We start from the raw sequence: 22,513 nt of genomic DNA, 5'->3' as shown, positions 1-22,513 counted from the left end.
CTCTTTATGGAAGTAGTTTCCATGTCAGACCAATGGAACATCGAGCTCCTGAAATACACTATGCCCAGCCCTGTTCACCTCATAAATGTTCTTTCCTTCAAGATGTCTTTCAAGACATATGTTGCTCTGAGCAGTAAGTATAGAATTACAGTTCAGTATGGGAGGGATAGGGAAAGTATTTATAGATAAGAGTGAATATAAAAAATATGATACTGTCTTTCTAAAATCTAAATGAATTGAAGTGGGAGTCTACTTCAACAAGTGAATCATAGTAATATAATTCAACAAGTGAATCATATTATCAATTCTAGAAAAACAAGTACTTGAAAATCCTAATACAGTTTTAAAAGTGGTTATTTTATCGAATCAGTAAAGCACTCAGAAATTTAAATTGTATTGAAATCAGAAATGGATTTATTGTCTTAAAGACAAAACACAATAAACCTCAATTCCATCATGTTTCCTTCAAACCTAAAAGCACAGCAACTGTTAATTATATGTTAGGCCATATTGATAATACGTTGAGTGCTTAATCAGGCCAACACACATGACAAATGGAGTTAAACAAACTAGTAAATAAAACTTAGTAAGTGAAATACTACTCTACTCATGATTCTGCTTGGCTACATTTGGTGAACAGTGCAATTGCCATTGTTTGTTCAAAACTCACCAACTTCCCCCCTTTTTCCATTGCTATACCTTCAACAACAACAAAAAATGGGGGGGGGGCATGCCTGTTTGTTGGTCAAAGAGGAATCTGGGTCAGAGAAAGGGTATTGTATTGAATTGAGAGAGTGGGGTAGAGTGAATGAGAGAGAGAGGAAGGATCAGCAGAAATAAAAAGTACTCTACTATACTGACATCTTGTGGTTAATAACTCAGATGTGTTTAATAGATAACCTCCACCCCAGATGTTCTAGGTGTCTCCAGAATTAGGGTTGCAAAATTCCAGTAACTTTCCCAAGATTACCAGGTTTTCCAGAAATCCCGGTTGGAAGATTCCCAGAATCAGAAGCAAATAAGATGATTTTTCAGAAAGTCAACTTTTTTCCAACCATACTCCAGAATACCTTACATCCAAAAGCATGGAGGGACCAAATCTGAAAGGAGTAAAATAATTTAACACAACACAGAATCACAAAATTGATACCATTTCCATGTTTCATGTTTCCACCATGTTCATGTTCATGTTCATGTTTCCACCATGTTCATGTTCATGTTTCCACCATGTTCATGTTCATGTTCATGTTTCCACCATGTTCATGTTCATGTTCATGTTCATTTTCATGTTTCCACATGTTATGTTTCAATTTGGTTGCATAGGGTTTCGACGATGTTGCATTGTTCATGGTTTACATGTTCATGTTTTCCCACCATGTTCATGTTATTGCCGCGTTTCTCCACCATGTTCATGTATGTTTCCACCGATGTTCATGTTCATTGTTACATTTGCCAGCCATTTCATGTTCTTTAGGTCCTGGTTTCCCAGCATGTGTCATTTCCAAGAGTGGTTCATGTTTTCCACCATGTTCATGTTCTGTGTTCAGCCAATGTTCAGTGTTCATGTTTCCGACCATGTTCATGGTGTCTATGTGTGTTCCACCATGTTCATGTTCGATGTTTCCACCTGATGGTTGCTATGTTCTGTTCATGTTTCCACCATGTTCATAGGGTTTCGATCGTTGTCAGTTTACAATGTCGTTGTTGCCCACCATGTTCATGTTCATGTGTTCATGATGTTTCCACCATGTTCATGTTCATGTTTCCACCATTGTTTCATGTTCATGTTCCACCATGGTTCATTGTTTCCACCATGTTCATGTTCATGTTTCCACCATGTTCATGTTCATGTTTCCACCATGGTTTCATGTTTCATTGTTCATGTTTCATCCAATGTTCATGTTCATGTTCATGTTCATCTTTCATGTTCCACCATGTTCATGTTATGTTCATGTTTCCACCATGTTCATGTTTCAACTTATGCTGAAGGGACATGACTGGTTAACATGCTGAAGGGACATGACTGGTCAATATGCTGAAGGGACATGACTGGTTAACATGTTGAAGAGACATGACTGGTTAATATGTTGAAGGGACATGACTGGTCAATATGTTGACCAAGGGTTGTATCAGTGATATTCTATAGCATGCTGAATAGAATGGGAAGGTCAAAAAAGTTCAAATAGACTTTTCTCACGTTGTTGTTGTGAAAGACTCAAACCCAATAGTTTGTACGCTGGCAATGAGAAAGCATCCTGCTCAATTTCTATGTAATTTATTTCATACTTTTTTTTTACATATTATTGCCTTCGGAAAGTATTCAGACCCCTTGACTTTTTTCCCATTTTGGTACGTTACAGCTTTATTCTATAATGTATTTAATTGTTTTTTACCCTCATCAATCTACACACAATACCCCATAGTGACAAAGCAAAAACAGGTCTTTAAACATTTTTACAAATTTATAACAAATAAAGAAATGGAAATATAACATTTATAGTATTCAGACCCTTTACTCAGTACTTTGTTGAAACACCTTTGGCAGCGATTACAGCATCGAGTATTCTTGGGTATGACGCTACAAGCTTGGCAGACCTGTATTTGGAGAGTTTCTGCCAGGTTTCCTCCAGACGTGACACTTGGCATTCAGGCCAAAGCGTTCAGAGAATCTTGTTTCTCATGGTCTGAGAGTCTTTAGATGCCTTTTGGCAAATCAAAGCCGGGTGGTCATGTGCCTTTTACTGAGGAGTGGCTTCCGTCTTGGCACTCTACCATAAAGGCCTGATTGGTGGAGGGCTGCAGAGACAGTTGTCCTTCTGGAAGGTTCTCCCATCTCCACAGAGGAACTCTAGAGCTCTGTCAGAGTGACCATCAGGTTCTAGGTCACCTCCCAGACCAAGACCCTTCTCCCCCGATTGCTCAGTTTGGCCGGTCTTGGTGGATCCAAACTTCTTCCATTTCAGAATGATGGAGGCCACTGTGTTCTTGGGGACTTTCAATGCTGCAGAAATGTTTTGGTACCCTTCTCCAGGTCTGTGCCTCGACACAATCCTGTCTTGGAGCTCTACGGACAATTCCTTCGACCTCATGGCTTGGTTTTTGCTCTGACATGCACTGTCAACTGTGGGACCTTATATGTGTGTGCCTTTCCAAATCATGTTCAATCAATTGAATTTACCACAGGTGGACTCCAATCAAGTTGTAGCAACATCTCAAGGATGATCAATGGAAACAGGATGCACCTGAGCATAGCGATGGGTCTGAATACTCATGTAAATAAGTTATTTTTATTTTTTATTTTTAATACATTTGCAAAAATTTGCAAATATTTCTAAAAACCTGGTTTTGCTTTGTCATTATGTGGTATTGTGTGTAGATTGCTGAGGATTTTTTGTTTTTAAATCCATTTTAGAATAAGGCTTTGATGTAACAAAATGTGGAAAAAGTCAAGGGGTCTGAATACCTTCTGAAGGTACTGTATGTGTGTATATTTGCCCATGTTAGAGTACGGTTTAGGCATACTAGCAATTGTTCAATATTAGGGTTAGGGTTTGCTGTTTGTTTTTTGTTTGTATGGTTCTTTGTCTGTTTGTTTATTTATTCTGAGTTGGTATTTWAAAAAATCCCTACTTTCTAACACTATGCTTGTCTAAGACTAGGGATGSAAAAATCTGTAACTTTCCGAAGATTCCCAGGTTTTTCAGAAATTCTGGTTGGAAGATTCCAGATTCCTGCTTATTCACTCCTGATTACGGGAGTCTTCCAACCGGGATTTCTGGAAAACTAGAGAATTTTGGGAAAGCTACCTCATTTTTGCAACACTATCTAAAATCCTGTGAAAAGAAGAAAATGTGGCAAACAACAAGGTAATGGATACTTACTCAGACATGATGGAGGAATGTGTGCTTCAGACGCTGTAACAAAAAGACAATGAGGAAGATAAATGTTTTTAGCATTAGCGTGCACCGCAGGGTGCTATTTGCCTCATAAGCCTAAAATTAGAACAGGCTTGTGTATCCAGCTCAAGAATGATTAATGAACACTGGCTGCTAATGGAGCAATTTGGACACATCAAGGAAGGGAGGGGAAATCTGATCCATTTGACTGTTAAAACTTGTTGGAACAATTTTGATCAGGCTAAATTTGGACAGCTGGAGACAAGAGTCACCCCTGACATTCATGGGCTGTTACTTTATTGATGTCATTAGCACACAAAACCTCTGCAGGCATCATCGTGCTGCTCCACACTGAGAACATCTTGGTATCACTCAAATCACTACAACCTGCGTCCTTAGTGAACCCCGTCATTACATCTCTTTCACTTTTCCTCGTGCATTTTGGGGAGCATACCAAGATGTCATGTAAAGCCCCTCAATCAAATCTTTGATTATTATTTTAAGCAATACAGTATGGCTCAAATGTTGTAAGACACTGTTGTTAAACCACACTGCATCAATGTATAGCAATGTTAAGAATAGGAATTATGTTTTTAAGAACTTCTCTGTTTTCTCTAGTTTAAAGTCAATGACACATTCAGTTCAAATACGTTCATATTCATTCATATTCAAATGATCAAATAAATGCTCCTACTTTGAGTATATTTCAGCAAACAGAGAAATTGACAATAAAAACTCTTCAAACACATCCTTTTCCAATCTGTTCAACTAGGAACATACATGATAATCAAAATATGTATTGGGCTGTTACTTTCAAATACCTGATAGACATGGCATAACAGTTGAGTGTTGCAAGCACCATGCTCTATCAAGTGACCAGTGGATCTGAAACTATTCTGTAGGTTACCAAATGTTTCACACGTGTGGCACACCCAGTTCTTAGCTGTAGCCCAAGAGGAACGGACCACGAACCAAGGGCCTAGAAGCCCCCTTCAGTAAACACTGTCTGCTGTAACCTAGTTATCACATTCGAGTTACAGTATAATCAAAATTCTAGATCTCTATCACAAATCCCATATCGCTATCCATGACAGTTATTCACATTGAATATCTGAGCAACATACATAACAAAAAAATATAAAARCCTTAAATACCACAAAAAAAAACKTGGTTTTGGTATGGTTATAGCTAAGTTAATGTCTTCAACCGCCTTCCATGCTAGAGTATAGCCCTTGAGCAGGACTCCCCCCTCACCCTCCACACAGGGTCACACTGTCTAACACAGAGGCCCGTCGGCCACATCATTCTGTCTAGACAGGCTCAATAGTCTTTCATAGTATCCACCCTGACATATTTACCTCAATGTATTCTCCTGTATTCAAATGTAGTGAACTTGTGACAGGTGTCACTTAGTGCGATCATTTCCAGGTGCCACCTGTTAGTGGATATCTGTGTAAATGTAGCCATGAAATCCCCTCATCATCAACGTCTATAAATGTGCACTGTGTAAGACTTAATTAACAGGTAAAACTACCCCCCACGGTGAGACTGTATTCCTTTATTTATCAATAAGTCACATCCAACCTTATGTATCAGTAAGACAGATCCTGTGTGATAGAAAGATCTGAGAGGAGGAAAAGAGAGGTTCTCACCTATGAGATGAGGAGGACAGGACACACTTGGTGAAGAAGGGGAGAAACTGGTAAGTCACAGGCAAAGAACAAACCAAACAGGGTATATATATGTAGACTAGTGATGAATCAGCAGACACCCAGGGACCTTGTGGTGTTGGAGACTCCTTAGGCCAAAGGAACTGTGGGCTCCTGAAATACCAGCAACCATTTCCTCCAACTCACATCATAAATTTCCCTTTCTGCAAGGTGTCTCCCAAAACCTGAGCTGCCACTTGGCTTCCATACCAACCATGTTGGAAAGGTTTGACAAAGCCATCCCAGTTAAGCACTGACGACATGGATAGATAAACCCGGTTAAGCAAGGGTCAACGTTGATATATTCTTGAACCACTTTTGGGTGATTGATGATAATTCCATTTTCAATAATTAGAAGGCAATTGTTAAAGGGTCAGTCTGCAGTTCAAACAATAAAAAGCGACTTCCTTGCCACTGTTTTGACAAAAAGTGGAGGTATGAGGCTGGAGAAATGTAAACACGCTCAAATTCATAAACAGAGCTATTGACGCAAGGACTAACCATCCATGTAATCAAAATGATAATTTTAACCATGTTTTGAGACTATAAAGTTATTGTTTACACTGTTTACAAACATTGGAGTAAAATACAGTTGAACTAAGCTCATGAGGCATTTTTAAGTTATGTTCTTCAATAATCAATGTGTATATAGCAATAATTGAAAAGTAAAAAATGGAAGTACCAATTGCAGATTGCACCTTTAAAATAAAAAATGGAAAAAGGGGTTGTCAAGTTTAACAAGGGAACCATGCTATCAATTGCATTAAAGTGAAACTGTTGAACACTTTCTGTATTTGTCATTATTGTCAGAACAATTTTTGGCCTCAGGAATCCATTTTTTTAAGGATTTTTAAAAAGGAGAAAAAAGTGTTACTCACCATTTGCAGGACTAGAGTTCCTCAATCCAACTTCATTTGCATTGCAATACACCTGTAAATTGAATATCTACAAATAATGACAAATTCCTGAGAAAAAAGTGGCCAAGCAAAAAGCCCTCTGTTGCTCAAAGGTGAGATGGGGAGAAGGAGCGAGAGATTGAAAGAGAGCGAGAGCGAGAGAGAGATGGAGAGATTATATTTATTTATATATATTATATTACTAATTATATAATAACTATATTATTGTAAATTGTTTATTATATTCTTTATTCAATTATGAAATGTTTAATTAAATATAAAACATATTTTAAATGATTAATACACATCTAAAATGTGTAACTAAATCAAGCCAATCATTATTGAGTTTGAATTAAATTGTGTTTTCATCAAGTTATTTCGCATGACACATTATATTCTAATGACATTGACATTTATGATGAAATGTTTGTAGGAAATATATTCCTATATTCTTCCAACAAATATATTACATTAATTCACTCTGCAGGGTTGCAAAAAGCAAATGTTTCCGGTTTTCAGGGATACAGTGTTTTCAACCTAACTTCAGTTTCTCCTGGAAACCGGAAGTGTGGWCTCTTATCTTATGCTAGGTTGTGATTTTCAATGTTCCTGATAAGTTGATATTTCATTGGGGGAGGGAATAGAGAACCTTGACACAGCTGTCTGGTAGGTGCACATAAGTGACGTAAGTGCAACCCATTAATATTTGGAAAAGCCCTAGTTATGGATGTCCCACATGCATACCAATGTTCAAGCACAGGAGGTTGGAAAGGACGGGCTCGTGGTAATGACTGGAGTGGAGTGGGTGGAATGGTATCAAATACATCACACATATGGTTTCCAGGTGTTTGATGCCATTCCATTTGCTCTGTTCCAACTATTATTATGAGCCGTCCTCCCCTCAGCATTCTCCACTGTATTCAAGAAATATACATATCAAAAGTAACAAAAAAAGACTGTCTTCTTCAAAGCATTTATTTAATTACCGTGCTTTGGCATGAATATTGGACATAGGTAAAATACGTTTTCTTCAATAGCTTTTTACTATTGACATAAGACATACGTTTAAGTTAAATAGATTGACAAAATGACTCTAACTCTGTGACGGTACAACAACATAACCTAAAAGATGGATTCAAAAACAAATTCAGTAATTTATGCGGTCTCAAACTTCTTCTTCCTGCCGTCCATGCCAGCCTGTTCATCAACGTTCTTACGCCAGTCACCGACTTCCTCCTGCATGACATAAAATGTACGATGTGACATTCTTAGTGTTTGAGGATGTAATATGAAATTCATGTAACTGATCCTTTCCTCAAAGTTCTGAGCACATTCGGGACAACTGCCGCCAACTCCTAAAGTACTGTGATTCTCTGCTTCGTAATTTCCCCCACAAATACCCACCTCCTCTTTGACCTCCTTCTTCACTTCTTTCAAGTTGGCTCTGAAATCCATGGAAGCCTTGTGCTTGGTGCCCAGCAGAGCTGCAAGCATAGCATCAGCAGACATACGCACTTTCTTCAGAGCTGGCTTCTTTATGCCCTGGATCTCAACCACTTTCATTCTCAAGTCCTCAATCTGTGAAGAGGGTGAGTCAACACATAGTCAAAACCAGCGCTATATGTTTCCAGGATGAAGACAATATGGAATGCAATGTACTGTACCTCTTTGTCTGTCTTCTTCACTTTTGCCTCGGCGTCATATCTATCCTCATCAACCTTGTCAATGGTCTGGGCCAACTTTTTAAGCATTTCCTGTTGACACACAAACATATCACAGTTTATTTGTATGAGAAACACAGTGTATCTTAATGGTCTCTTCAGCTTTTGGCACAGATCAATCTCATTCAATTCATTTTCATTTCTATGCAAATCAAATAAATCCAAATGCAGCCTTAACACGTATCTCAAAATCAAATATGTAACATGAAAGATAATTAGGTTAGGATTTTTGTGGTACCAATTGTATGGTTGTATAAATTATTGTATATGTCAGGTATTCAAAGCAGACTAAATGAGAATTAACTGGTTAGAATGGTAAAATACCTGCAGCTCAGGAAGACCCCCAGACAATACCGGAGCAGGGCAGTTTTCTGCTATAAAAGCTGCCTTTTCTGTTATCAAGTCTGCTGCTTCTTTCTCCAGGAGGTCTTTGGCAATCGCAAGCATCAAGCTCTGGAGGCCAGGGGAAGAATAGGTGTCAGAGCAGCTAACACGACTACACCAAAACATGTAGGAATCACCAATGCAAAGTTAGGCCTAGCATCAATTTCAGGCACTCTCAAATGTATTGTATTTCCTTATAAATTCAAGAAAGTAACCTTGTGGTATTACCAAGTGTCTGAATAAATAATTGAGAGCCTAAGCACGTTAACTTCAGGCAACTGCCAGCTAATGTGTTTCTGCCGTTTGTGTTTGTCTTGATACATTTTACACAATCACTTGTACACATAGTTCATTTGTGGTTATTTAATTAAATAAGGAAAGGTATTTGTATTGTATATTGCTACTGTGCTCACACTTTTGACATGTCATCTTTGCAAATAAGAATGGGTTCTTAATTGACTTACCTGTATAGACACAGTATGAGTCAAAAGTTTGGACACACCTATTCATTCAAGGGTTTTTCTTTATTTTTACTATTTTATACATTGTAGAATAATAGTGAAGGCATCAAAACTATGAAATAACACATATGGAATCATGTAGTAACCAAAAAAGCATTAAACGCACCAAAATATATTTTATATTTGAGACGCTTCAAAGTAGCCACCCTTTGCCTTGATGACAGCTTTGCACACTCTTGGCATTCTCCCAACCAGCTTCATGAGGTAGTCACCTGGAAGGCATTTCAATTAACAGGTGTGCCTAGTTAAAAGGTCATTTGTAGAATTTCTTTCCTTCTTAATGCGTTTCAGCCAGTCAGTTGTGTTGTGACAAGGTAGGTGTGGTACACAGAAGATAGCCCTGTTTGATCAAATACCGAGTCCATATTATGTAAAGAACAGCTCARATAAGTAAAGAGAAATGACAGTCCATCATTACTTTAAGACATGACGGTCAGTCAATGCAGAAAATGTAAAGAAATTTTAACGTTTCTTCAAGTGCAGTCGCGAAAACCATCAAGAGCTATGATGAAACTGGCTCTCATGAGGACCGCCACTGAAAGTAGGAACCAGAGTAACCTCTGCTGCAGAGGATAAGTTCATTAGAGTTACCAGCCTCAGAAATTGCTTCCCAAATAAATGCTTAACAAAGTAACAGACACATCTCAACATCAACTGTTCAGAGAAGACTGCGTAAATCAGGCCTTCATGGTCGAATTGCTGCAAAGAAACCACTACTAAAGGACACCAATAATAAGAAGAGACTTGCTTGGGCCAAGAAACATGAGCAATGGACATTAGACCGGTGGAAATCTGTCCTTTGGTCTGATGATGTCCAAATTTGAGATTTTTGGTTCCAACCGTTATGTCTTTGTGAGACGCAGAGTAGGTGAACGGATGATCTCCGCATGTGGGGTTCCCAACGTGAAGCTGAGAGGAGGAGGTGTGATGGTGTGAGGGTGCTTTGCTGGTAACACTGTCTGTGATTTATTTAGAATTCAAGGCACACTTAACCAGCATTGCTACCATAGCATTCTGCAGTGATATGCCATCCCATCTGGATTGCACTTAGTGGGACTATCATTTGTTTTCAACAGGACAACGACCCAACACACCTCCAGGCTGTGTAAGGGCTATTTGACCAAGAAGGAGAGTGAGGGAGTGCTGCATCAGATGACCTGGCCTCCAGAATCACCAGACCTCAACCCAATTGAGATGGTTTGGGATGAGTTGGACCCGCAGAGTGAAGGAAAAGCAGCCAACAAGTGCTCAGCATATGTGGGAACTCCTTCAAGACTGTTGGAAAATCATTCCTCATGAAGCTGGTTGAGAGAATGCTAATAGTGTGCAAAACGCTATCATCAAGGCAAAGGGTGGCTACTTTGAAGAATCTAAAATCTAAAATMTATTTTGATTTGTTTAACACTTTTTTTTGGTTACTACATGATTCCATATGTGTTATTTAATAGTTTTGAAATCTTCACTTCTACAATGTAGAAAATAGTAAAAATAAAGAAAAACCCTTGAATGAGTAGGTCTGTCCGAACTTTTGACTGGTACTGTAAATGTTCAATCAAAGGAGAGTAAGAACAAAACAGTTTTTCATATTGGAAGCTGAAATTGGGTTAAATCAGTATATTTACCTTCAGATGGCCCCTGCGACTCGATGTCATCTTTTTCCTGTGAGAGGAAGAAGTAGACACATGAAATGTTCGCGATGCACTCAGACAATCAGTCACCTCTCAGATTTTATTGAGACTAATGTAATATTATACTTACTCTGACATCTTGCTTGTTTATTTTTTCACACCTTGTATAAGACAGAAATTAAAAGATTCAAAACTTTGACAGAACAAGTGTTGTTATAAATGTATATGTTGTACTGKGATAGACTCAGAAGAGCAGTAATAATGGCAAAATGAATCCACCAAATGACAGTAGCACACAACAAGATATAGAGATCACTTTAATTAAACAGCAAGTAGGAGTCTACCCTGGCTCACTTTACTGGGTATGTATTTTTATGCTGATGCTGATGCAGGACATTTGGATAATCTGCGATTTTAGCATATTATTTGGCAGCTAGACACTGTCAACAGAACACCTTTCAACTAGTTTCACATTGCAGATATAAGCATGCAGATATGAAATATTCACAAACATGTATCATGTTGCTGCTTGCCACTTGGAACAATTTTATGCTTTAACAGATAGGGTTTCAACCTATTCAGATGCCAAAAATATATATACATTCTCAATGATAGTTTCTTATTTCCCTGAGGACGACAAATCTAAACTGGTATTTGGCATGCTAAATTATGACCTACTTAATTACTGAGCTGCTGACCTACATTTAATTATAACTACAACTACAACTACATTTTTGCTAATTTGTTAAAACCATGAGTCGCTCTTTATAATGTTGATCCTTTAAAGGGATAGTTAAACCTTTTTTTTTTTTATTGTAGCTTTCTTCCAATTTCCTTAAGTTCCTTAAGTTGTTTTCTCCAAAACGATTCAAAATAACTAGCTAGCTAACCAAGTTAAATAACTAGCTAACCAATTTAAATACAGTTCGTAGGAAACCAGTAACTAGCTAACCAATTGAAATACAGTTTGTAGGAAACCAATAACTAGCTAAACAATTAAAATACAGTTTGGAGGAAACACCCTAAAGAAGTCGAAAATACGCTAATATTTCCAAAAAGTGAACTATCACTTTAAACAGTGATATATTCACTTTTTTTTCTCATGAATGTTAAAATCTTGCAAATAAATAATGTAAAWTTTTTATTCATTCATGATACAAAAAAGGTTTCATATTCTGATGATTATTTATATTTAATTTCTAGAACACTACCTGTTCAGGAAAAAATTGCATAAGATTGCACACACATAGGAGAACAAAAACATCCAGGTAACAAGGTTCCCTTGAGCATCATGCTGGGCTGATACATGCAATCTGCCTACGRAGTAAAATATTTCTAGTGACCAAGAAGGCTCAAACTGTTGAGCTAGCTATACTTCCTGAATAGCTAGATTCACATCTGGTGACACAAAACAATTCAGCAATTCAATTAATTCAATTAAACATTCAAATTCCTTAATATCTGTCAATCATGTGCACATAATGAATCATTGAAAATAACATCTATCACATAAAAAAAGAAAGGTGAGAATACAGACCTGTATTTGTTTCCCCCTTATATCCCAAAACAATTTAGCCAGCACACATGCATACATTTTCCATGTGGGTGGCCATAGGGATGGAATCCACAACCCTGGTGTTACAAGCACTGTCCTCTACCAACTGAGCCATACAGGACCATGTTACTACTGTGATCGTATTATCTGTCAATGTGCAGAAACCAACAGCTGCAACACTAGATACAGTTCAAAGCAGTCAAGAGACAGGAGCACATTATGCATGCTGGAGCACTATAAGAYCCCACTATTATCCTCACCTGTGAGAAAAAGAATGATGAAAAATGAAGAGCAGCTGTGAGAGATGGAGAGGGAGAGGATGTCAAGCCAATAGCAGATTAAATGAGGGAGTACACAGTATTAAATACTGATGGGTGGACACCAGTGGTTTATCCCTCCCTCAACATGGTAATGCTTACTCCAGTAGGTCAGTCTTTATGGTAGTGGTCAGTGATGCTGCCGGCCCCCTGTCAGCCTGATATACTGCCCTGTCATGCCCTGTAACATGCCCCGTTATCTAAATATAGGCTCCACATTGCCAAACCAGATAACTACAGTATCAATAATATTTCCACATCTTGCTCTGTAACTTAAATAATAACAAGCAACATGAAACTGCTTGTCACAATTTCATCCCCTCTATAGTTTCTTGTTGTGATCAAGTCTTAATCGATGAATGATAAGTGAATGTGGTCAAAGTAGGCCTACACTACAGGGCCAGATATAATAAGCATTGGAAAAACAGTATATTATGGTAGGAACTTTCCCGTTAAAATAAGGGTTACATTTCAAATTTCAAATAGGGGTCTGATCCATACTTTGACCTAGGGCCGGCTCCAGCCTTTTGGGGGCCCTAAGCAAGTTTTGGCAGGGGGGCCCCCCACATCACGGCAAAACATTTGAGAGGCACCKCTCTTGACGGTGGAGAGAAAAATGCTTGTTTTAAAGGCCCAGTGTATTTGCCTTTGTTTTATACATATTTCCATACTATGAGTTTGGAATACACTGACAATTTTTATTGAAAACAATCAAAATCAATGCTTGAGCCCGTTGTGTGTGTGTGTGTGTGTTGTAGTGTCAGTGTAGTATGTGTGAGTGTGTGGGTGGAGTCCAGTGAGTGTGCATTTAGAGCCAGTGCAATAAAATAAAATACAAAGGGTGAGAATGTAAATAGTCCGGGTAGCCATTTGATTAACTGCTCAGCAGTCTCATGGCTTGGGGGTAGAAGCTGTTCAGGAGCCTTTTGGTCCCAGACTTGGCACTACGATACCACTTGCCATGAGAGAACAGTCTGTGACTTGGGTGGCAGAGTAAGGTACCCATGGTACTTAACTGTTACCCAGAAATTATTTGATATTGAGATAAAACCGACCGCAGTTYATTTCCTGCAATTCTACACATTTTGCCATGGGGCGTAGAGAAAATGTTGCMGTTTTAAAGCAAGTTCACTGCAATCCTWTGAATTGTGACATGGGACAGAGATCTTTTTTTMATTTTTTTCAGTTTTACAACAMATTYCCCGCAATCKACCTATTTTGCCATGGATGGAGATACTTTTTYTTGCAGTTTTAAAGCAAATTTTCTGCAGTTTTAAAGCAAATTTTCTGCAATTATACACATTTTGTAATGACTTATGCCATGTTAATATGATAAGAGTGAGAATGTCTAACAAAATCAATGGAGGCCCCTCTGGAGGTCAGGGACCCTGGGCACGAGCCCTGTGTGCACGGTTGGTATTCAGCCATGATTACCACAAGTTTAGATAGCTGGCTAGACTAACTACCAATAAAAAAAGTGTTAGCCGACATGGCTAATTGAGTGACTGTCATTGACTGACATAAAAAGAGAAAAACTGCTGACACACAACCACATTTCGAAATTGCACCTGCTGTATTCTAATATTCTCACTCTGAAATAGTAAATTGAGATCCGACTGAGTTCCYCCCCCCAAAAATATAAATAAATAGTACTAATTTGTTGGGGGCCCTGCAGCAGCCGGGGGCCCTAAGCGACCGCTTATGTTGCTTATGCCTGGAGMCGGCCCTGCTTTGACTATCCTCCATCCTGAATTTTTATTTAGATCATTTGGCGCCAGAATTAGCTGGCTGGCTAATCTTGTAGGCCTAGTTCTATATCCACCAGCCATCTGCTAAAATGTAATGGCCCCTCCTAGAAATCTTTTGGGGRAATTTGTGGTGGCAAATATTTCTGTGGCTCTTTATTACAGTTTAGTCATTTAGCAGATGCTCTTATCCAGAGTGACTTACAGTAGTGAGTACCTACATTTTTTTCGTACAGGTCCCACGTGGGAATCRAACCCAAAATCYTGGCATTGCAAGTACCAAGCACTACCAACTGAACCACACTACACTGATATTGTAGGCATCATCTAATTTGTCCTTTAAAGACACAGACTGTTAAGTATGATACCCAGTGAAAAGTGTCACCTTGAAAGTAAGGGAAACGGTTTTGCAAATGTGCCTTACTGCAGGCAAGAAGAAGAGATACAGACAGGGGAAACATGCATCCTCTGGTTGATCAGTTATAGAAGATATTGCCATGCATTGTTCACACAGAGTTATTTCTCCAATAGGCTTTAACAATCACAATCACAACTACAACCATTTCTCTTTTATCTCATAAAGCACCATGATCTAAAAACAATCCTTACATCACTCACCTAATATCCTTTTTCCATTCAATATATATATATATCTACCCAGATTTCTCAATTTTGCATCTACCCAGATTGAATTCTACACTGTAATTGACAATAAAACCAAAGCACTCGTCAATAAATCACATCAAAGCTGTAGTAAGCAAAAACGCAAAGATKATCTATTACACAGATGATCCATATCTGAATTGATTACTATGGCCAGCCAACAGGTTTCTTATTTCTCCCATACCTGCAGTTGTGTGTGCTACGGTGAGGCAGTAGAGGGCGTCATATCCATGCTAGTCCACTGCTGTCTTGCTCTCGCTACAGCGGAGATGTCACAAGATACAACACCAACCTATGGTGTCATAAGACACAAGAAAATATAGGTTTTTCATCATGAATACAAGAAAACATCATGAATACTCAACTACCCTGGTCAACACACTATGCATGCTGATTTTTGTATGAGAAATACTAACAATCCAATATTCGGTAATGCTTTACAATAACTTTCACGAATTAGCCATTATAGGCCAAAGTTAAAATACAAGTTACTAATGCTTATGAAATGTAACGCTTTCTATGCTTATAAAAACGTATACATGTTTATAAATGTTTACAAATAATGAAATACTTATTTACTAATAGATTATAAATAGTTTATTAATGCGTAGTCATGAAAGTCGTTATAACATGTTACAATATATTCATTTTTCATTTCTCATATAAAATTAGTGTTTATATTTTTGTATTAGTATTAGTATTGAACAATTGATTAAATCTACAATTGATTAAATCCTAGCCTAAATATGTTGGTATCAGTTTCCATGCACAAGAATCCCAAACAAGAAAGAGATGCTACCAATTCTAGGAGTCATAATTACAGCAGGATTCAGCAGAGAGAGAGAGAATATACAGAGCTTATACCTTTTGGTGTGTGTGACATGTTCTAAGAAATGATGTCCTAAGATTAAAGTCCTTCAGTCGTTACATTTTTTTTTTTTTTACATCTAGCTTCTAATTGCTATCTGCTATTGAATAACATTGAATAGTGTGCTACTCATACCCAAATCAAGTAGGTAACTGCATAAGTCGTGTTCTCTTTTTTTTAATCACAAAACCCTAAAAGAAATGCAAGCAAAATAAAAAWGCTATTCCAGTTGTAAACGTTCAAATATTTATTTAATATTCAGTCATATATACTTAAGTACATTTCTTCATACAGTAAGTGTTCTTCAAAATATGTTCAAGTTGCTGTGAAAAGGGTAATTATCTCAGTCGACAACATGGTCATACAAATCCAYATCTGACTTAACCACAATACCACTTTATATATCCAACACAAAATACAGCCATGGCTGACAACAACTGACTTATTATTAGGACACAGAGAAAGGCAGGTGAAATGGGACTGAGTCGTGCCACAGCGTTTATGCGGCCTCAAACATCTTCTTTCTGCCGTCCATGCCTGCCTTGTCATCAATGTTCTTACGCCAGTCACCAACTGCATCTTTGTCCTGTAAGGGTAGAGTGGGTGTTACAGCAGAGAGATCCGGTCAAGAGAGAATCTAAGCTATTTGTTKAGGTTATTTAAAATTTGAGCTTTAAGGGTTTTGTAAAAAGGAAAGAAAGTACATTCATAGAGTGATTTTAGTCAATATGGAGTGATATTAGTCAATAAAATAATTTAATATGACAAAAAAATTTGACTTCAAATGTAATGTGCTGTACAGTCGTGGCCAAACGTTTTGAGAATGACACAAATATTCATTTTCACAAAGTCTGCTGCCTCAGTTTGTATGATGGCAATTTGCATATACTCCAGAATGTTATGAAGAGTGATCAGATGAATTGCAATTAATTGCAAAGTCCCTCTTTGCCATGCAAATTAACTGAATCCCAAAAACACATTTCCACTGCATTTCAGCCCTGCCACAAAAGGACCAGCTGACATCATGTCAGTGATTCTCTCGTTAACACAGGTGTGAGTGTTGACGAGGACAAGGCTGGAGATCACTCTGTCATGCTGATTGAGTTTGAATAACAGACTGGAAGCTTCAAAAGGAGGGTGGTGCTTGGAATCATTGTTCTTCCTCTGTCAACCATGGTTACCTGCAAGGAAACAAGTGCCGTYATCATTGCTTTGCACAAAAAGKGCTTCACAGGCAAGGATATTGCTGCCAGTATGATTGCACCTAAATCAACCATTTATCGGATCATCAAGAACTTCAAGGAGAGCGGTTCAATTGTTGTGAAGAAGGCTTCAGGGTGCCCAAGAAAGTCCAGCAAGCGCCAGGAACCGGTCTCCTAAAGTGATTCAGCTGCGGGATCGGGCACCACCAGTAAGAGCTTGCTCAGGCAGGTGTGAGTGCATCTGCACGCACAGTGAGGCAAGACTTTTGGAGGATGGTCTGGTGTCAAGAAGGGCAGCAAAAAAGCACTTCTCTCCAGGAAAAACATCAGGGCAGACTGATATTCTGCAAAAGGTACAAGGATGGACTGCTGAGGACTGGGGTAAAGTCATTTTCTCTAATGAATCCTTTCCAATTGTTTGGCGCATCCGGAAAAAAGCTTGTCGGAGAAGACAAGGTGAGGCTACTATCAGTCCTGTGTCATGCCAACAGTAAAGCATCCTGAGACCATTCATTTGGGGTTGCTTCTCAGCCAAGGGAGTGGGCTCACTCACAATTTTGCCTAAGAACACTCATGAATAAAGAATGGTACCAACCATCCTCGAGAGCAACTTCTCCCAACCATCCAGGAACAGTTTGGTGACGAACATGCCTTTTCCAGCATGACGGAGCACCTTGCCGTAAGGCAAAAGTGATACTAAGTGGCTCGGAAACAAAACATGATATTTTGGGTCCATGGCCAGGAAACTCCCCAGACCTTAATCCCTTGAGACTTGTGATCAATCCTCAAGATGCGGGTGACAAACAAAACCTCACAAATTTTGACAAACTCCAAGCATTGATTATGCAAGAAAGGGCTGCCATCAGTCAGGATGTGGCCCAGAAGTTAATTGACTTTGCAGAGGTCTTGAAAAAGAAGGGCCAACACTGCAAATATTGACTCTTTGCATCAACTTCATGTAATTGTCATTAAAAGCCTTTGACACTTATGAAATGCTTGTAATTATACTTCACTATTCCATAGTAACATCTGACAAAAATATCTAAAGACACTGAAGCAGYAAACKTTATGGAAATTAATATTTGTGTCATTCTCAAAACTTTTGGTCACGACTGATACATAGCCTCGTGAAGTATCAAATCAAATCAAATGTATTTATATAGCCCTTCTTACATCAGCTGATATCTCAAAGTGCTGTACAGAAACCCAGCCTAAAACCCCAAACAGCAAGCAATGCAGGTGTAGAAGCACGGCAGCTAGGAAAAACTCCCTAGAAAGGCCAAAACCTAGGAAGTAACCTAGAGAGGACCAGGCTATGAGGGGTGGCCAGTCCTCTTCTGGCTGTGCCGGGTGGAGATTATAACAGAACACGGCCAAGATGTTCAGATGTTCATAAATGACCAGCAKGGTCAAATAATAATAATCACAGTAGTTGTCGAGGGCGCAACAGGTCAGCACCTCAGGAGTAAATGTCAGTTGGCTTTTCATAGCCGATCATTGAGAGTATCTCTACCGCTCCTGCCGCTCCTGCCGCTCCTGCCGCTCCTGCYGTCTCTAGAAGTAGGGGTGCTGCAGCACCCTCTGATACATTTAAATAGATTTGGCAAAATTATAGGTTCCTGTCTGTACAACAATAAATGAAATCCTTCAAATGAATGTACCAGAGAGCTTAATTTAGCGACAGAGGATCAATAGCTTCTTTAGCTGTGGATTGTGTGTAATCACAAGCGCATACAGTCAGGACGCCTGCTGCAATTTGGGCAGCACTTGTGGCAAATATCAAACAGCTGATTGTTGAGTCGCCACTGTGAACAGTGAGCAGCTAAAATTGCCTGGTCTTTCGCAATATTTCAAAATACAATAATGGGAAAAACAGTTTGGAAAGCAAATAGCTACTGCTGAATACAGAAGACTCTAATCTGTCTATAGTCTGTTGNATACAGAAGACTCTAATCTGTCTATAGTCTGTTGTTAGGCTAACAAAATATTTGACAGTGGTGTAAAGTACTTAAGTAAAAATACTTTAAAGAACTACCTAAGTTGTTTTTTGGGTATCTGTACATTACTCAACTATCTATATTTTTGACAACTTTTACTTTTACTTCACTACATTCCTAAAGAAAAGAATGTACTTTTTACTCCACACATTTTCCCTGACAACCAAAAGTACTCATTACATTTGGAATGCTTAACAGGACAGGACAAGGGTCCAATTCACACACTTATTAAGAGAACATCCCTGGTCATCCCAACTGCCTCTGATCTGGAGGACTCACTAAACATAAATGCTTCATTTGTAAAATATGTCTGAGTTTTGCCATTTGGTTTGTAAATATATGAGGAATTTTTTATTATTCATATTTAGATGATTTTTACTTTTGATACTTAAGTATATTTAAAACCAAATACTTTTAGACTTTTACTCAAGTAGAATTTTACTGGGTGACTTTCACTTTTACTTGAGTCATTTTCTATTAAGGTATCTTTACTTTAACTCAAGTTTGACAATTGGGTACTTTATCCACTACTGATATTTGATCAACTCCCAATATTGAGCGAACAGCATTGTTTTACAAAGTATCTTTGAGGGATAGGTTATTGGCACGAGTGCGTCTGCCATCACCGCTGAGCGCACATACAGTGCATTTGGAAAGTATTCAGACCCTTTGACTTCTTCCACATTTTGTTACATTACAGCCTTATCCTAAAAAAGATTAAACAAAATAAATTAAACAAAAATATAGATTAAACAAAATAAAACCCTCAGCAATATACACACAATACCCCATAATGACAAAGCGAAAACGGATTTTTAGATTTTTTTAAACGTATTAAAAATAAAAAAACAGAAATGCCTTATTTACATAAGTATTCAGACCCTTTGCTATGAGACTCAAAATTGGGCTCAGGTGCATCCTGTTTCCATTGATCATCCTTGAGATGTTTCTACAACTTGATTGGAGTCCACCTGTGGTAAATTCAATTGATTGGACATGATGTGGAAAGGTACACACCTGTCTATATAAGGTCCCACAGTTGACAGTGCATGTCAGAGCAAAAACCAAGCCATGAGGTTGAAGGAATTGTCCATAGAGCTCCRAGACAGGGTTGTATCGAGGCACAGATTTGGGGAAGGGTACCAAAAAATGTCTGTAACATTGAAGGTCCCCAAGAACACAGTGGCCTGCATCATTCTTAAATGTAAGAAATTCGGAACCACCAAGACTCTTCGTTGAGCTGGCTGCCCGGCCAAACTGAGCAATCGGGGGAGAAGGGCCTTGGTCAGGAAGGTGACCAAAAACACAATGGTCTCTCTGACAGAGCTCTAGAGTTCCTCTGTGGAGATGGGAGAACATTCCAGAAGGACAATCATCTCTGCAGCACTCCAACAATCAGGCCTTTATGGTAGAGTGGCCAGACAGAAGCCACTCTTCAGTAAAAGGCACTTTCACACCGCTTGAAGTTTGCCAAAAGGCACCCAAAGACTCTCAGACCATGAGAAACAAGATTCTCTGGTCAGATGAAACCAAGATTGAACTCTTTGGCCTGAATGCCAAGCGTCACATTTGGAGTAAATCTGGCACCAACCCTACAGTGAAGCATGGTGGTGGCAGAATCATGCTGTGGGGATATTTTTCAGCGGCAGGGACTGAGAGACTTTTTATAGTCCCGTACCCCTTTAAACATTCAACCTCCAGCTGCGTACCCCCTCTAGCACCAGGGTTTGCACACTCTTAAATGTTGTTTTTTGCCATCGTTGTAAGCCTGCCACACACACATTTATTAAACATTTGTCACAACCCGTCTCATGGGAAGTGACAAAGAGCTCTTATAGGATCAGGGAACAAATAACAATATAATAATAATCAATAATTTTGCTCTTTATTTAGCCATCTTACATATAAAACCTTATTTGTTCATCAAAAAATGGTGAATAACTCGCCACAGGTTAATGAGAAGGGTATGCTTGAAAGGATGCACATAACTCTGCAATGTTGGGTTGTATTGGAGAGAGTCTTAGTCTTTTTCCACACACAGTCTGTGCCTGTATTTAGTTTTCATGCTAGTGGGGGCCAAGAATCGACTCTCACATAGGTATGTGTTTGCAAAGGGAATCAGTGTCTTAACAGAGCGATTTGCCAAGGCAGGATACTCTGAGTGCAGCCCAATCCAAAATCTGGCAGTGGCTTCTGACTAAATTACATTTTCACAGAACCGCTTGTTGCAATTTTGATGAGACTCTCTTGTTCAGATATCAGTAAGTGGACTGGAGGCAGGGCAAGAAAGGGACAACGAATCCAGTTGTTTGTGTCATACATTTYGAGAAAGTACCTGCGTAATTGCACACCCAACTCACTCAGGTGCTTCGCTATATCACATTTGACATTGTCCGAAAGCTTGAGTTAATTTGCACACAAAAAATCATACAATGATGGAAAGACCTGTGTGTTGTCCTTGTTAATGCAGACAGAGATGAGCTCCACCTTCTTAATCATAGCCTCAATTTTGTCCCGTACATTGAATATAGTTGCGGAGAGTCCCAGTCATCCTAGATTCAGATCATTTAGGCGAGAAAAAACATCACCCAGATAGGCCAGTCGTGTGAGAAACTCGTCACCATGCAAGCGGTCAGACAAATGAAAATTATGGTCAGTAAAGAAAACTTTAAGTTCGTCTCTGTCACGACTTCAACCGAGGCAGGCTCTCCTTCCCGTTCGGGTGGCGCTCGGCGGTCGTCGTCACCGGCCTACTAGCTGCCACTGACTCTTTTTTCCTCCCCCTCCTTATGTGTTTATTTGTATCACCTGTGTTCAGTTAGTTGTTAATTAGTGTGGCTTTATTAGTCAGCCAGCCCGTACGCTTCTTTGTGCGGGATTGTTACATTGTAGCTTTTGGATTTCGGGAGTGGATATTATTATTGTGGACTGGGTTTGTTTCTCGTGTCGTTGGACCGTTGTGTATGACACCCAGTACGTCCGTGTTGGACATTTTGTTTGCCAGTTGGGTAGTAAAGACTCAACATATTGAAGCTCTGCTGTTCCTGCGTCTGACTTCGCACCCCCCAACACCCAGGTCGTTACAGAATCCCGCACCAAGAAATGGAGTCAGCAGGAGCAGCAGCCAACCCTCTCCCATCGATGGAGGAACGGGTTCTCCACCACACCACCGTCCTCCATCGGATCGGATCAGCCATGGACCAGATGATGGAGAGAATGGAGCGATGGGAGAGGAGTGGGCTCCTCTCTCCACCTTCGGCTCCCCTTCCTCAGGACTCTCCATCCCCCGGCTCCAGCGCGCTCCGTCTTACGCTCCCGAGGGATTATGATGGAGCGGCGGCAGGGTGCCAGGGGTTCTTACTCCAGCTGGAGCTATACCTGGCCACTGTTCGCCCCACTCCCTCGGGAGCG

The 22,513-nt window shown here is 39.3% G+C and overlaps 2 protein-coding genes across 2 annotated transcripts in view; both read right to left on the bottom strand.

Moving 5' to 3' along the window:
• Positions 1-7,462: 7,462 nt before the first annotated feature.
• Positions 7,463-12,761, bottom strand: LOC111971999 (troponin I, fast skeletal muscle). Its single transcript, XM_023998818.2, has 7 exons — positions 12,571-12,761; positions 10,886-10,916; positions 10,750-10,786; positions 8,547-8,675; positions 8,166-8,255; positions 7,906-8,079; positions 7,463-7,737 (listed from the first exon to the last, which is right to left on the bottom strand). The coding sequence occupies exons 2-7, from the start codon at positions 10,891-10,893 to the stop codon at positions 7,657-7,659; spliced, it is 519 nt and encodes a 172-aa protein (XP_023854586.1). The 5' UTR covers positions 10,894-10,916; positions 12,571-12,761; the 3' UTR covers positions 7,463-7,656.
• A 2,912-nt stretch (positions 12,762-15,673) lies between these two features.
• LOC111971998 (troponin I, fast skeletal muscle-like) overlaps positions 15,674-22,513 on the bottom strand; it is a 28,936-nt gene continuing 22,096 nt past the window's right edge. Inside the window, exon 7 of the mRNA XM_023998816.2 lies at positions 15,674-16,489. Coding sequence (XP_023854584.1) covers positions 16,403-16,489 — 87 coding nt within the window. The 3' untranslated portion in view covers positions 15,674-16,402. The remainder of the gene's footprint in view (positions 16,490-22,513) is intronic.

The sequence above is a fragment of the Salvelinus sp. IW2-2015 genome, linkage group LG13, assembly GCF_002910315.2.
Source record: "Salvelinus sp. IW2-2015 linkage group LG13, ASM291031v2, whole genome shotgun sequence".
Taxonomy (NCBI): Eukaryota; Metazoa; Chordata; class Actinopteri; order Salmoniformes; family Salmonidae; genus Salvelinus; species Salvelinus sp. IW2-2015.
Note: the sequence above shows the minus strand (reverse complement) of the source record. Positions and strands in the feature narration are given on the sequence as shown.